Genomic DNA, 15585 nt, shown 5'->3' with positions numbered 1-15585 from the left:
TCCAGTTTAGTAATGCCATGTATTTGTTTATTCTGGACCAAATTGTTCCTGCTGATAACCTTTGTCCCTTTGGCCTCCCGCTCCTGTAGGAGTGGTCAGGTTTGGAGCTGCCTGTGTATGGACAGGGCACAGGTCTTCTGGCCTGGATGGAGTGCTGCTCTATATCAGACTCCCTGCAGTCCACCATGTTATCCCATCTCTCTCTGGACCAGCGCCGGGCAGACCACGTCGGCATGTTCAGCAAAGGCCTGCTGGTGGCTCTGACCCAGACTCTGCCCTGGTGCTCCGTCTGCCAGTGGAGCAGACTGCTGAGAGTCCTGAGGGAGCTCATCAGCTCGGCTCGCCTCCACGTTCCCTTCTCCCTGGAGTACGTGGACTATCTGCCCCTCCTGGATCTGAGGAAGTTTTCATGTGAGCTCCGCCTGTCCGTCCTCCTGCTGCGAGTCCTTCAGCTGCTCTGCGGGTCCAGCTGCTCCCACTGGCTGTCAGTAGATGGCTGGGCACACGTCGGCAGGTTATACGCCCACGCTGTGAGGGAGATGATGAACTCAGTAAGAGCCAAGCTGCCTCTTCCTTCATCTGGTCCTTCGACTGTCTCCACTTCAACGTCTCCTAAAACTCCAGCGCCTAGAGACTCTAATCCTTCCTGCACTTCCGTCAAATCTCCTAACGGAGACCTTCAACAAGCAGAAGACTCTCCTCTGAAGTCCAAGGAGTGCCAAATGGAGGAGGAGGTTCCCTGCCAAGAAGTCCTTTTTGTACTCAGCCAGCTCTTCTGCCATGTTCAACACATCCAGGTAAGAATTGTTAATGCCATGACCACGCAGAAGTCTGGATCCAAAGAACCACACAAGTCTAAATGTAAAGTTGTTTGTCAACAACTTGTCGGGTTACTACATAGTAGAGTTTAACCAACTGGGTTATTGAAAGTCAAAATGGCAATATTTTACTTTTAAGATGCCAGTAGATGATATTCTTATTGCAAAAAGTTACTAAAACTTAAACTCAATTTATAAAAATAGACTCCTGTAATGTATGAATGTTCCTAAATCTGCATGGAAGTCTTAACAGTTGAATGTCCTGCTCCCAGGTGATGATGCCGGCAGGCCGGTGTGAGCCGTTGTTCCTGTCCAGCCTGGAGATCCTCAGCCACTATGAGGCCATCATGGCCGCTTTCCCACACAGCAGCAGCCCACTGGAGAGCGACAACACCCGCCACTTCTTCTCCACCATCACAGACAACCTGGAGAACCAGGAGATGAAGGCTGTGCTGCAGCAGAAGATCGCTCAGCTTGTGTCATCGGCAGCTTGAGACACTTGTTCTCCTTCTGTCGGCTTCTCAAATTCTCTCTCTGGGTTTGAGCATGTTTGCTAATAAAATAAGGATATATTTTATGTTCATGTCACACTGCACTTGGCTAACTTAAGAAGTTATTAAGGTGATGGGTTAGGAATCAGAGTGAATAAAAAAATATTTCACAGCAAATGTCTTTTTCAAATATTAATTTCTGCCCTGAAATTGCATGGTCAGAGGTTCTTGAACAGGTTGTGGTGGCTCAGATCAAATGTATCTGTTAACCTGGAGCTGGAGAAGTTGGTGAGACTTTCAAGAATAATGTCATATTTCAAGAAGTCAGTATTTGAATGGGGAAATCATAATTGAGGACAAAGTAAAAATTGACAACAAAATGGAATTATTTCAAGAAAAAAATCATAAGTTTCCGACAGAAGATACATTTTAAAAGAAAAAGTCGAACTTACGAGACAGTCAGGAGAGAAAACTCTTGACTTGTATTATGACTTTATTTGTACCTTGAATCTCATACTTTTTCTTCAAAAGTATCTCTAATATTACTTTTCTCCTTAGTGGCCCTGATATGGTATCTTCAGTCTCAGAGTAAAACCAGGTGGATTCCTCAGTCTGTCTTTGGCCTGTCTTTGTCTCCCTTCCCGCTCTTCTGTCGCAGGTACAGTCTGTTGGCTTTCCTCAGCAGCAGGATGAACCAGTAGATCTGTGGAGCCAGGATCGCCAGGTTGCCCACGTTGCAGTGCACAGGCAGATGGAAGGCCACTCTGTGCAGGGGAATCCCAAACTGCCGGCCGTACATCCAGTACATGAAGGGGAAAAGCAAGATCCGACACGTGAAGAAACTCAAGAGGACAATGATGCCGTTGACTCTGTGCAGCCTGGTGTCATCGAGACCCAGCTGAATAAGTTAGGTGGTTGAGTGAGACAGAAGAGAGGGAGAGAATGTGAACAAGATGGTGGAATAAAGGGAACAATACTGTTACAAGAATACTGTTCTGAGTAACAAAAGTGAAACTTTCAACTTAGATGGGTGTCACAACAGATCTGATAGGAAATGCAGATCACAGGGTCTAACTGAATGGTTTGATGCATATTAATATATAGTATATATAAAACAGTATTTTTACACTGTGGTGTTGCTACTTTTACTAAACTTCTTCCACCACTGGTGATCACATTGCATTGCTGCCCTCTGGGAGCAATTTGGGGTTTAGGGTCTTACCCACTTCGATGTGTATAGTAGAACGGGCATCAGCTACAACCCACTCTACGTCTTCCTTTTCTACCTCCCACAACTGCCAGTTTTCCAAACATAGTGTAAAAATAAACTAGTGTTGAGTCACTGATAGGAGATGTGCTCACAGCACATCAACATTTAAGTGTGAATTACTTTGGAGTGGAGCAGAAGACTATTTCCGCCAATGTACTTATACTTATGTTACTCAATCATTATTTTAAAGAACTATGTCATTACTTTTAGAGAGATGACTTAGTATCTTAGTTTTAGATACTATCTTCAGACCTTTAAATATTCAATCATTCACGTGTAACAGCTTTATGATTGTAAATCTTATCCTGAAAGGCTAAAGTTGTATGATGTCTAAATAGTTCACCTGGATGAGAATCCTTCCTATAGAGACAAAAGGTGTGCTGAACTCCGTGGTGAACAGGCAGCCGATGAAGAAATCACCAAGTCCCCTTCTGAAGAACTGCAAATGAGAAACATGGCGCAGTCAGCAGACTCAGTCTTACTGCTCAAACACACTGCGGCAGTGATTCCTCCTCCATACTTACCAGAGTGATTGGCAGGAAAATGAGAAGTAGCACCAGGTGATGGAGAACCAACATCCAGTCCTTCATGAGGAAAGCCTTCACTGTCTGAAGAGAGTGGCCGCTCGATAAACTGGAATGACCTTTGACCCTTTGAATGTGGTAGTGGCTCAGATACATGGCATAGATGTCGCAGGCCATATATGGAGCTCCAAACACAACAAACCCATTGACCAGCCAGTGACTGTATGGTGACAGACAACATTCACACTGAATTGTTGATATGCAAACAATAAATCTTACTGAAAAGACAGTAAACTTACTTGTTATGTTTGGCAACAAATGCTTTAAACGCATAATGCATTAACTAATTCACTGATTTTAGTAACTAATGAGTGTAAATTATCTTTATAGTGATAAAAACTGATATATATATATAAATAAATACAAATAAAAATTCAAACCTGACCCTCCCTACCTGTCAGTCATGACATCCGTGCAGGATGTCACCACTGTGACTCCAGCTGCAGTAGCCAAAGATGCATGAATGGCGGACACCAGCCTGAAGAAACAGAGTCAGATAAAATAATCAATAATTTCCAAATATCTTATGCGGACAAAAATCAACCTGGAAAGAGACTACACATCACTTATAGACAATTACACGAAACTCCATTGAAAAACATGCACATTTTATTGGTGTTTTGCTTTTCGGCACCAATGCATACATCATAATATATCATTTTAATACTTATCCCTCTCAGAGGTCAAATGTCGTGTCTACGGCCAACAGACTACACACATATGACCGAATAATTGCCTAAAACTCCAACTTTTCATAACAAAGTGTAAATTGAATGTAAGAAAATTATTCTTTAAGATAATTCATTATATAGGCTACGTGCCGAATTTACCAGCTCTTTATATACACTAATATAACATAGTAAGTAAATCTCCATAATGCATTTAAATTGATAGATAAGCAAGACATCATTAAACTGGCGCATGTGTTAAAGGAGTTCGGTGAAGTTAACGGCTCGTGTCGGTGCTACTGACCTCTCACTGATCGAAACCACGTCGGCATCACTCCAGCGTGTGAAAGTGTATCTTAGTACTTTTCTGAAGATGGCGAAAAGCCCTGGAAACACCACAGCTCCACAAACTAAGGCAGTGAACATTATTTATTCCTCTTCCAGTAGTTGCGAACGTTACACCGCCATGATAATCAAGCAATCTTCAATTACAAGCTAAACAGCTCCAGTGACAAAATAAACTAAGAAAGTGGTACAGAGGCTAATGTAGCTAAAAGCAGTCGGTAACTTGTCGAGCATGTTTACTGAGTTTCGATTCAACTGTGAACTTCCTCCAACATACGGATTGTGTAATTTAGAGGGTTATGATTGGTTGAAAGAAAGGCATTTTGAACCAAGGATTCACCTTAACCTTCGATTGTTTTCATATTGAGTGCATGAAGATAATATTGAATTTGGATCAATAACTTTATTCTGATATACAGAAATCATGTACAGGATATGTATTTATCTTGTCCTTCCTTGTTGGCTGTGTTTTTCCTTATGTTCCAGGGAAAGGATTGGTGGAGCTGAGACCTTGTCATATATGCACATATCTGAGAAGGCTGCGCCCTGGAGGCTATAAATCAGACCTACAAGTTCCTCTCGTCCTCTTCCCCTGGTCTGCAGAAGGATCGGTCTGTACTTTGTGTTTTAAGGCCAATTCATACTTTCCGCGTCCGGGTGTGCGCGAGGGTCCGCTATGGTCATCCGCCAAGTTCGCGAGGGTCCACCCTTAGCAAGCGCGCCGACTGCGCATGCTCCTGTTTTGTTCCACACTCCAGTCCAGTTGGTGGTGTATGTATGCTACTCAAGCTGGTTTGTTGAGAAGAAGAAAAAAGACTGAATTAATGGTTGTTTAGTCGAGAGGTCGTGTGAGGAGCGTTACACTCACACATATTTATATCACTCCTGTAGTTGCTCCACCATCGGTGGCCACATTTGTCCAGAGATAAGAAACGACAGGCACATGTATTTTGCTGCCATAACATGTCAGACTAGTGAAAGGAAAACGTCCAAATGACACTGGTGTTTATTTAACTAACTTTGTCTATTTGCATCTGTAGATTTCTGCCTTAAATAGATATCAAAACATGCATTATTTACCTGTAGTCTTGCAAAATGTATGGAATTTTATAATAGATATCTTTAAAGGCTTTTGTTCTTAAAAATGTCTTCTCTCATACTAGCCAGAAATCTCAACTATTACTTACATACACCAAACTTTCCAGTTTCATTACTACCTACTGTATATTCCGGGTTTGGTCATATATCATTTATATCCTGATTTATATCACATTTTATTCCTAAAAACCAGGCCTAAAATTATTATCAAGTATTTTCGGATTTATGGAGTGATACAAAGTGATATCAAAAATCCCCTCCGTGAACTCTAAATGAAAGAAGTATTTTGAACCTGGCTTTATCCAATGCTCAGATTTATTTTCCAGGAATGCTTAGAAATTAGCACATATTTCATTACATAATGCATCATTTGCATATTTCAACATACATTCAACACTTGTTCTACAAAAAAATACTTGTCTTAATGTAAGTACTCAACCGGGGAAGTTTCATGGAGGTATCTATTAGTTCAAAGGTTTCTCCTATTCACCTGTAGTATCTCCTCTTAAAGGCATATACGGCCATCCGGAGGCTGTCTGCTTCCTTTGCCCTGGCCTCCCATCATGCACCTCATGCATCACTGTCATTTCTATCTCCTGCCGGCTTTCCTGCGACCTCCTCGCCTCCTGTTTGCTCACATCTCGTCTAAGCTGGGTGTACACCCTTGTCCTGGATCTCCCTATCATCTTCTTGGTCTTCTCAAATAGTTCTGTAACCTGTGGCTCTTGGCTGGTTGCTCATAATCTGGTAACTGTGCCCACATCGCTCCAGCAGCCAAAGAAGATTCCGACCTTGTTGCCTTACGTGCTCCTGGACAGGCAGGCCTCCTGCAGCAGAGATAACCTCATTGGTGTAGTTAGACCTCATTGGACAGAGCCAAATAACTACCATTAAACTAATAATTGTACAAGACTAAGAGTCTAAAGCTTAATGCTAACATACTGATGTTTAGCAGGTATTATGTTCACCATCTTACTCCAGCGTGTTAGCATGCTAACTAGCACTAAAAACACATAGCTGAGGATGATGGGAATGCTGTTAGTTGTGCAGTATCTGGTCATAAACCGAAGTTTTGGATCAAATGAAATTTTGACCAGATGAAGGCACTAATTCATCCTAAAGTGGACATGAATATCAGAACTAAATGTGATGTCACTCCAGCCAATAGTCAAGAATCTCCAATCTCGGAACCCATCAGCTATCGGTGTGAGGAAGAAAATGCTGTGTGCCAGGGCCAATATTTGGGGGGGGTTCTGGTGTTGCCAGCAGATAGCCTTCTGTATCTCGGGCAGCACTTCCTCTTTTGTGCGCTGGTTATTGTTATAGTCTGATTAGCAACTTAATTAACTTTACAGGGTTATTTTAACCTGGGCGTTAAGCCTCTCTGGGAACCATCACCTTATCGTGGTGGAGAGGTTTGTGTGTCCCTATGAACCTGAGAGCTGTGTTGTCTGGAGCCTAGTGCTCCTGGTATGGTCTCCCAAGGCAAATTGGTCTCAGGTGAGGGGCCAGACTAAGAATGGTTCAAAAACGACTTCATGAAAGAAAGGGAAAGGAAAGGAGAGACCCTGCCCGGAGGAAGCCCGGGGCCCCCGTCTGGAGCCAGGCCCAGAGGGAGGGCCCGACAGCGAGCGCCTGGTGGCCGGGTTTGCCACGGAGCCCGGTCGGGCACAGCCCGAAGAAGCTACGTGGTGCCTCCCATCCATCCATCCTATGGGCCCACCACTCATGGGAAAAACCGCTGGGGTCGGGTGCGCTGTCACACGGGTGGCAGTGATGGTCAGGGACCTCGACGGACCAGACCCGGGCAGCAGAGGCTGGCTCTGGGGACGTGGAACGTCACCTCTCTGTGGGGGAAGGAGCCGAAACTAGTGCGGGAGGTGGATCGCTACCAGTTGGATCTGGTGGGGCTTACCTCCACGCACAGTCTTGGCTCTGGAACCGTACTCCTGGATAGGGGTTGGACTCTATTCTTCTCCGGAGTTGCCCAAGGTGTGAGGTGTCGGGCCGGGGTGGGGATACTCACTAGCCCCTGGCTGAGCGCCGCTACGTTGGAGTTTATCCCTGTGGACGAGAGGGTCGCCTCCCTACGCCTTCGGGTTATGGGGGGGGAAAACTCTGACTGTTGTTTGTGCCTATGCCCCAAACCGCAGTTCTGAGTATTCGGCCTTCTTGGAGACCCTGAATGGAGCCCTGCAGGGGGCTCCAGTAGGGGACTCCGTAGTCTTGCTGGGAGACTTCAACGCACACGTGGGAAACGATGGAGACACCTGGAGAGGCGTGATTGGGAGGAAGGGCCTCCCTGATCTAAAGCCGAACGGTTGTTTGTTGTTGGACTTCTGTGCTAGTCATGGAATGGCCATAACAAACACCATGTTCGAACATAAGGATGCTCATAAGTGCACGTGGTACCAGAGCACCCTAGGCCAAAGGTCAATGATCAATTTCGTAATCGTATCATCTGATCTGAGGCCGCATGTTTTGGACACTCGGGTGAAGAGAGGGGCGGAGCTGTCGACTGATCACCATCTGGTGGTGAGTTGGATCAAGGGGTGGGGGAAGACTCTGGACAGACCTGGTAAACCCGTGATCTTTAACTCACACCTCCGGCGGAGCTTTTCAGCTATCCCTGTGTAGGTTGGGGGCATTGAACCTGAGGGGGCGATGTTCAAAACCTCTATTGCTGAAGCTGCGGTGATGAGCTGTGGTCTCAAGGTCTTAGGTGCCTCAAGGGGCGGTAACCCTCGAACACCGTGATGAACCCCGGTGGTCAGGGAAGCCGTCCGACTGAAGAAGGAGTCCTACCGGGTTATGTTATCCGGGAGGACTCCGGAAACAGTTGCAGGGTATTGAAGGACTAGAAGGGCGGCAGCTTCTGCCGTGTCAGAGGCAAAGCAGCGGGTGTGGGAGAAGTTCGGAGAAGCTATGGAGAAGGACTTTCGGTCGGCACCAAGGTGCTTCTGGAAAACCATCCGGCACCTCAGGAGGGGGAAGCGAGGAACCATCCAAGCTGTGTACAGCAAGGGTGGGACCCTGCTGACTTCAACTGAGAAGGTTATCGTCCGCTGGAAGGAGCAAGGAACTCCTGAATCCGACTAACACACCCTCTATGGTTGAAGCAGAGCTGGAAGCTGATGGGGGATCATCGTCAATTTCCCTGATGGAGGTCACTGAGGTAGTCAAACAACTCCACAGTGGCAAAGCCGCAGGGGTTGATGAGATCCGTCCAGAAATGCTGAAGGTTTTGGGTGTTGAGGGGCTGTCTTGGTTGACACGCCTCGCCAACATTGCGTGGAAGTCTGGAACAGTGCCTAGGGGTGGTGGTTTCCTTATTCAAAAAGGGGGACCAGAGAGTGTGTGCCAACTACAGGGGTATCACACTTCTCAGCCTCCCTGGTAAAGTCTACTCCAAGGTGCTGGAAAGGAGGGTTCGGCCAATAGTCGAACCTCTGATTGAAGAGGAACAATGAGGATTCCGTCCTGGTCGTGGAACAACGGACCAACACTTCACTCTCGCAATGATCTTGGAGGTGACCTGGGAGTACACCCATCCGGTGTACATGTGTTTTGTGGATCTGGAGAAAGTATATGACTGGGTCCCCCGGATGATACTGTGGGAGGTGCTGAGGGAGTATGGGGTCACTTCTGAGGGCCATCCAATCCCTGTACGCCCAAAGCGAGAGTTTTGTCCGGATACTCTGCAGTAAATCGGATTCGTTCCCAGTGAAGAGATTATATCTCCTCACTTGCCTGGGAACGCCTCGGGATCCCCCAATCGGAGCTGGCAGATGTGTCCTTACTGGAGTTGCTGCCCCCGCACCCCGACCCCGGACAAGCGGTCGACGATGGATGGATATATACATATATATATATATATATAATATTACAAACCACATTCGCAGTGTGGTCAAAGCTTCAGTCTGAAATCTCTTGTGAATCCAGCTCTGCATTAACTTCCTGTTGTTGTTCTGTGTGTTCTGAGAAGTGGCTTTGCTTAATAAAATGACCACACACATAAATGATTCTATAAAACATGAAGAGTCAACCGTAACTATCGCTCTATGGCGCCATCTGGTTTGGTGAATGCAGAATTTGAAACTGAGATTACATTTAATCCCAATGTATTTGAGTCTAATTCAGAAAAATACAGCAGCATTTTGTTTTCCATGAAAACCTTTTCCGTTAATTCAGAAGAACAGGGCAAATATTTTCCATAGAAATTTACATTTTTTCAAAAGTGACGTAGACACACATTAAAACATGATATGAATTTAACAGTGATGTGATATTAATAAGATACTTCAAAATCCCAAGAGAAGCGCTCATTTACTTGAGAGCTCGATTTCATGGAAGCGAACATGTCCGCCTGTTGAGTTTAATGCAGTTTTATTTTGGTTTGAGTTGCAGACATTGGGAAATACTCATGCAGATTTTTTTAATGTAAACCTTTCTTGGAATTCTGCGATCTCAAAAAATCTCAAGTGAATACATTACGCTTTCATATATTTCATTCTCTTACAAATTACTTTTTTAAATTCATATAAAATGTGCCTCTGCTTAATTCAACACACTCTGGGGTTTTGCTGCTATAACCTAACTTGGTTTTGGTATGAGCAGTTATCTTAAAGCACTAACATTAGTTGAGCAAAGTTAAACTCACATTCAAATAATGTATGATTAACTTCCAATTCATTTCTGAATAATTTCCAAGAAGTTCCCTGGAGAAGAAGTTTGTGATTTAGATCTAAGTTTAGGGAAACAGAGAATGTTCAATTTGTACACTTTCAATTAATTAATTCCAGATAACTTTGTAACGAGTGCTATATAAATAAAGAACGTCTATTATTATTATTTGACAGGCTCTGTTGGGAATCAAACCCAGGTGTCCCGCATGGTAGGCAGACTCTCTACCACTGTGCTACCCAGGGGTGATAGGCTTAGATGCAGAGACAGACACAGGCTTGGAGTGGCTCAGAAAAGGAGTCTTTACTTTTAGAGCAAACAGGTGGCAGGACAAAACTCAAAATACCTCCAGACAACTAACAGGTAAAGTCTGGGCAAAAACAGGATCAACAGAGGATATCCGAAAAGCAGGCAGCAAAAGGATCTCAAGAGCTAAAGAGTAAAAAGGCAGTTAACTAAGGAACTCGAGACAAGGGCACAAAAACGGACGCTTCAAGAGACGGATCAAAAACTCACAAACTTGGCCTCCGGCAACAAATCAAGACTCAGCAATGAACAGAAGAAAACAGGCAGCTTATAAAGGCTAGCAAACAAGGAACAGGTGCAATCAATGAAACAATAAAGACAAGCACATGACACACAGAAATGAACGGTGGCGACCCCACATGGTCAAAAGAGGAACTGCAGTCCAAAAACCCTGACAGGACCCCCCTCCCTATGAACGTCTCCTGACGTTCCCACACGGGCGATCAGGGTGGCTCTGGTGGAAGGCCTCGATGAGGCCCGGATCGAGAACATGCCGAGACGGGACCCAGGACCGCTCCTCAGGACCATAGCCCTCCCAGTCCACCAGGTATTGAAGGCCCCTCCCCACCCAGCGAGAATCCATTAGGCGGTGGATTGAATAAGCAGGACCACCATCGACCAACGATTCTGGGGGGCGGAGGGGGTTTAGCTGGAGGGACCAAAGGACTTGTGGCGACAGGGCGTAGGCGAGAGACGTGAAAGGTGGGATTGACCCGCATGGACCGGGGAAGTTGGAGACGGTAAGCAACTGGGTTGATCCTCCTGAAGATCTTGAAGGGCCCCACGAACCATGGCGCCAGCTTGCGGGACTCCACCCGTAGAGGAAGATCCCGTGTTGACAGATAGACCCTCTGCCCCGGACGTAGCGGTGGTGTAGGTCTGCGGCGGCGGTTGGCATGGCGCTGGTACTGGCGTGCGGACCGCTGCAGGGTAGACCGGGCCTTGCGCCAGACCCGTCTGCACCGTCGGACAAAGCTCTGGGCCGAGGGAACACCCACATCAGTCTCTTGGTCAGGGAAGAGTGGAGGCTGAAAACCAAACTGGCACTCGAAGGGACTGAGACCTGTAGCAGAAGAACACAAGGTATTATGTGTATATTCAGCAAAAATCACAAACCTGCTCCATGATGATGGATTGGAGGAGGCCAGGCATCGGAGGGTGGTTTCCAGGTCCTGATTTAGCCTCTCAGTCTGACCATTGGACTCGTCACCCTCCCTGACCCGGACCAAGTGGTAGGCGTTACGGAGGTCCAATTTGGTGAAGACGGTTGCCCCTTGGAGGAGTTCAAAAGCGGTGGTCATTAAAGGCAAGGGGTAACGGTTCCTCACCGTGATCTTGTTTAACCCTCTGTAATCTATGCATGGCCTGAGGCCGCCGTCTTTCTTCCCAACAAAAAAGAATCCAGCACCAGCAGGGGAGGACGAGGGGCGAATGATCCTAGCAGTCAGGGAGTCCTTGATATAATCCACCATAGCTTGGGTCTCGGCGGGTGACAGGGAGAAGATCCTACCTCGTGTAGGGAAAGAGCCTGGAAGGAGATCAATGGCACAGTCAAAGGGCCTATGAGGGGGCAAGGAAGTGGCCCTCCTCTTGCTAAATACCTTAGCTAGGTCGTGGTACTCTGAGGGGACTCGGGACAACTCGAGAGAGCTAGGAAGCTTAGGGGCTGGAGGCACAGCTCTAGTGAGGAGACAGGAGGACTTGCAATTGGGACCCCACTCAACCACAGTTCTTGAAGACCAATTGATGTGAGGGCTGTGGTGAGATAACCAGGGGAACCCTAGAACAACAGGGAACTCGGGAGAATGAATAAGATTAAACTGAATCTTTTCGTGATGATTGCCAAAAATAGACAAGACAACAGGAGAGGAAATATGAGTCACAGTACCCTGTCCCAAGGGCCTACCATCCAAGGCGGTCACTGAGAGTGGATGGTCCAGCCTGGAGATGGGCAGGTGAAGGGCCCTGGCAAGGGTGAGATCCAAGAAATTCCCTGCAGCGCCAGAGTCAATGTGGGCCTGAAGAGGATGATGTTGGTTCCCCAGGAGCTGGTGACCGGGAGCTGCAGGCACGAAGTCCAGGCTGAGGGAGTAAGGGTCGCACCCGTCACAGTTCTCCTTCTCCTGGACGGGGCTGGGCTGGGCTTCCCGCAAGCTCGGGACATGAGGAACGAAAGTGGACCTCCACAATAGAGGCAGCGTCTCTCCCTCATCCTCCGGTTCCGTTCTGCCTGGGACAGGCGAGTACCGGCTCCTCAGGACAAGGTGGGTTACTCTGAGGTTCCCGAGGCCACTGAAGCGGAACGGAGGTTGAAGCTGTGACTCCGGAACTGGGGCGACTGTCCATTTGTCGTTCACGATGCCTCTCCCACAGACGGTTATCGAGACGGATAGTCTGGTCAATTAGGGACTCCAGGTCTGACACCGGATCTTTAGCTGCCAGCTCATCCTTGATTCCGCCACAGAGGCCATGCCGGAACGCTGTCATCAGGGCCCCCTCATTCCACCCACTCACCGGAGCCAGGGTTCGGAAGAGCACAGCATACATACTAGCATGCATGCCACACTAGAGCCGCCTTGACGCAGCTGGAACAGTCTGTTACCAGCGTCTTTACCTCCTACTGGATGGTCGAAAACCCGGCGCATCTCATCGGTAAAGGCCCTGTAGTCATTAAAGGAAGGGCCCTGCTTTTCCCAGACGGCTGTAGCCCATGACCGGGCCTTTCCAGTCAGGAGAGTGATGATGTAGGCGATACGAGAGCGCTCTGAAGGGAAGTAGGAAGGTTGAAGCTCAAAGGTGAGAGAGCATTGGGCTAGGAAAGCCCGGCAGTCCTTGTGGTTACCCTCATACCTCTCGGGAGCAGGGAGCCTGTGGTTCAGACAGAAGCGGACCGCGGTCACCCGTGGAGCTGGACTGCTGAACTGCTGGCGTCAGTGGAGCAGATGGAGGTGATGGTAGACCCTGTGTCCTTGCGTCCGGCAGACGAGCAAGTAGATCCACAAGGGACTGTTGGAGGTTCTGCAGAACCCCTTGCTGGTGGGACAAGAGAGCCTCGTGACGAAGCACTGTAGCATCATGGCTTAGAACTGCAGCGTAGAGTTGCTCCTCCGACGTTGGTGCCGGCGGAGACTGGGATGTTGTTGTCTCTGCTGAGCCAGGTTCCATGGCTGAGTCTTGCTGACAGGCTCTGTTGGGAATCGAACCCAGGTCTCCCGCGTGGTAGGCAGACTCTCTACCACTGTGTACATAACAACTTGGATGTCTAGCAATGTTTTGATGTTAAACACAGACAAAACTGAGCTCTGGGTGGCATTAATTTGGCCTCCAGCACCACTGTAAGGAATCTTGGCATTATCTTTGATCAGGATCTGTCTTTTAACTCCCACATAAAACAAATCTCAAGGACTGCCTTCTTTCATCTACGTAACATTGCAAAAATAAGACTGCTCAAAATGATGCAGAAACTAATCCATGCATTTGTTACTTCAAGGCTGGATTACTGCAACTCATTGTTATCAGGTTGTCCCAAAAAGTCGCTTAAGACTCTTCAGTTGATCCAAAATGCAGCGGCACGTGTATTGACTAGAACAAGGAAACGGGATCATATTACTCCTGTCTTAGCTGCTCTGCACTGGCTCCCGGTAAAATACAGAATAGAATTCAAAATCCTTCTCCTGACTTACAAATCAATTAAAGGTCAGGCTCCAGCACATCTTAAAGATCTCATAGTACCTTATAAACCAACTAGAGCATTACGCTCCCAGACTGCAGGGTTACTTGTGGTTCCTAGAGTCTCTAAGAGTACAATGGGAGCCAGAGCCTTCAGCTATCAAGCTCCTCTCCAGTGGAACTAGCTTCCAGTTTGTGTTCGGGAGGCAGACACACTCTCCACATTTAAGAGTAGGCTAAAGACTTTCCTTTTTGATAAAGCTTATAGTTAGGGCTGGCTCAGGTTTGCCCTGGATCAGCCCCTAGTTATGCTGCTATAGGCTTAGACTGCCGGGGGACACCTCCCTGCTCTCTTCCTTCTCTCCCTCTCTCTTCTTCTGCCTCTCTATCTGTATGCATTTATGTAAATGTATGTTACTAACTCACCATCCGGGGTATCATCCCCGGAGTGTCTGTCTCTCATGTGGCAGGTTGCCTCTGACAAAGTTTACATCAGGATCATGAATCGTGACAGCGCCTGCTGACCTGGTCCTGCTGGACACCGGGAAGCCTTATTGACATTTTCCTGGATTTATCCATACTTTCTATTTCTTTTTTTTTTCCAACACAACATAATTTCTGTCAAATGTTGTATTTGTACTATGTTGTTTATCCTATACATACGACATCTATTGCACGTATGTCCGTCCTGGGAGAGGGATCCCTCCTCAGTTGCTCTCCCTGAGGTTTCTTCCATTTTTTCCCCTTTAATTTTGGGGTTTCTTTTAGGAAGTTTTTCCTTGTGCGATGCGAGGGTCTAAGGACAGAGGATGTCGTAACCTGTACAGTCTGTAAAGCACACTGAGACAAATGTATAATTTGTGATATTGGGCTATACAAATAAATTTGATTTGATTTGATTTCTCTTGACTTACAAAGCAATTAATGGTCAGGCTCCAGCATATCGTAAAGATCTCATAGTACCTTATAAACCAACTAGAGCATTACGCTCCCAGACTGCAGGGTTAATTGTAGTTCCTAGAGTCTCTAAGAGTACAATGGGAGCCAGAGCCTTCAGCCATCAAGCTCCTCTCCAGTGGAACCAGCTTCCACTTTGTGTTCGGGAGGCAGACACACTCTCCACATTTAAGAGCAGGATAAAGACTTTCCTTTTTGATAAAGCTTATAGTTAGGGCTGGCTCAGGTTTGCCTTGGATCAGCCCCTAGTTATGCTGCTATAGGCTTAGACTGCCGGGGGACACCTCCCTGCTCTCCTCCTTCTCTTCCTCTCTCCCCCCCTCCCTCTCTTCTTCTCCCTCTCTATCTGTATGCATTTATGTAAATGTATGTTACTAACTCATCATCCGGGATATCATCCCCGGAGTTTCTGTGTCTCTCATGTGGCAGGTTGCCACTGATAAAGTTTACGTCAGGATCAGGAATCGTGGCTGCGCTTGCTGCCCTGGTCCTGCTGGACACCGGGAAGCCTTTTTGACATTTTCTTGGATTCATCTAAACTTTCTCTTTTTCAACTCAACATCATTTTCTGTCAAATGTTGTATTTGTACTATGTTGTTTATCCTGTACACACGACATCTATTGCACGTCTGTCCGTCCTGGGAGAGGGATCCCTCCTCAGTTGCTCTCCCTGAGGTTTCCTCTATTTTTCCCCCT

General features: G+C 46.9%; 2 protein-coding genes across 2 annotated transcripts in view; one reads left to right on the top strand and one right to left on the bottom strand.

Annotated features, from left to right (window-relative positions):
- The window catches only part of gemin4 (gem (nuclear organelle) associated protein 4), a 10929-nt gene extending 9340 nt beyond the window's left edge, over positions 1–1589 (top strand). The window contains exons 5-6 of the mRNA XM_029446324.1: positions 90–797; positions 1091–1589. Coding sequence (XP_029302184.1) covers positions 90–797; positions 1091–1312 — 930 coding nt within the window. The 3' untranslated portion in view covers positions 1313–1589. The remainder of the gene's footprint in view (positions 1–89; positions 798–1090) is intronic.
- A 168-nt stretch (positions 1590–1757) lies between these two features.
- On the bottom strand, positions 1758–4878 carry LOC115017669 (protein FAM57A-like). The gene is made up of 5 exons (XM_029446325.1): positions 4136–4878; positions 3558–3641; positions 3104–3323; positions 2923–3018; positions 1758–2207 (listed from the first exon to the last, which is right to left on the bottom strand). Exons 1-5 carry the CDS (start codon positions 4255–4257, stop codon positions 1917–1919), a joined length of 813 nt encoding a protein of 270 aa, XP_029302185.1. The 5' UTR covers positions 4258–4878; the 3' UTR covers positions 1758–1916.
- Between the last annotated feature and the right edge of the window lie 10707 nt (positions 4879–15585).

Source organism: Cottoperca gobio, chromosome 13, assembly GCF_900634415.1.
Source record: "Cottoperca gobio chromosome 13, fCotGob3.1, whole genome shotgun sequence".
Taxonomy (NCBI): domain Eukaryota; kingdom Metazoa; phylum Chordata; class Actinopteri; order Perciformes; family Bovichtidae; genus Cottoperca; species Cottoperca gobio.
This window is presented reverse-complemented; position numbering and strand designations above follow the sequence as displayed.

Excerpts from the sequence above, each read along its gene's own strand:
- LOC115017669 (XM_029446325.1), bottom strand. The coding sequence starts at position 4,257 with ATGTTCACTGCCTTAGTTTGTGGAGCTGTGGTGTTTCCAGGGCTTTTC. Across the intron at positions 3,642-4,135 it reads GTGGTTTCGATCAGTGAGAG|GCTGGTGTCCGCCATTCATG; the intron begins GTCAGTAGCACC and ends CTGTTTCTTCAG. Across the intron at positions 3,324-3,557 it reads ACGGATGTCATGACTGACAG|TCACTGGCTGGTCAATGGGT; the intron begins GTAGGGAGGGTC and ends GTCACCATACAG.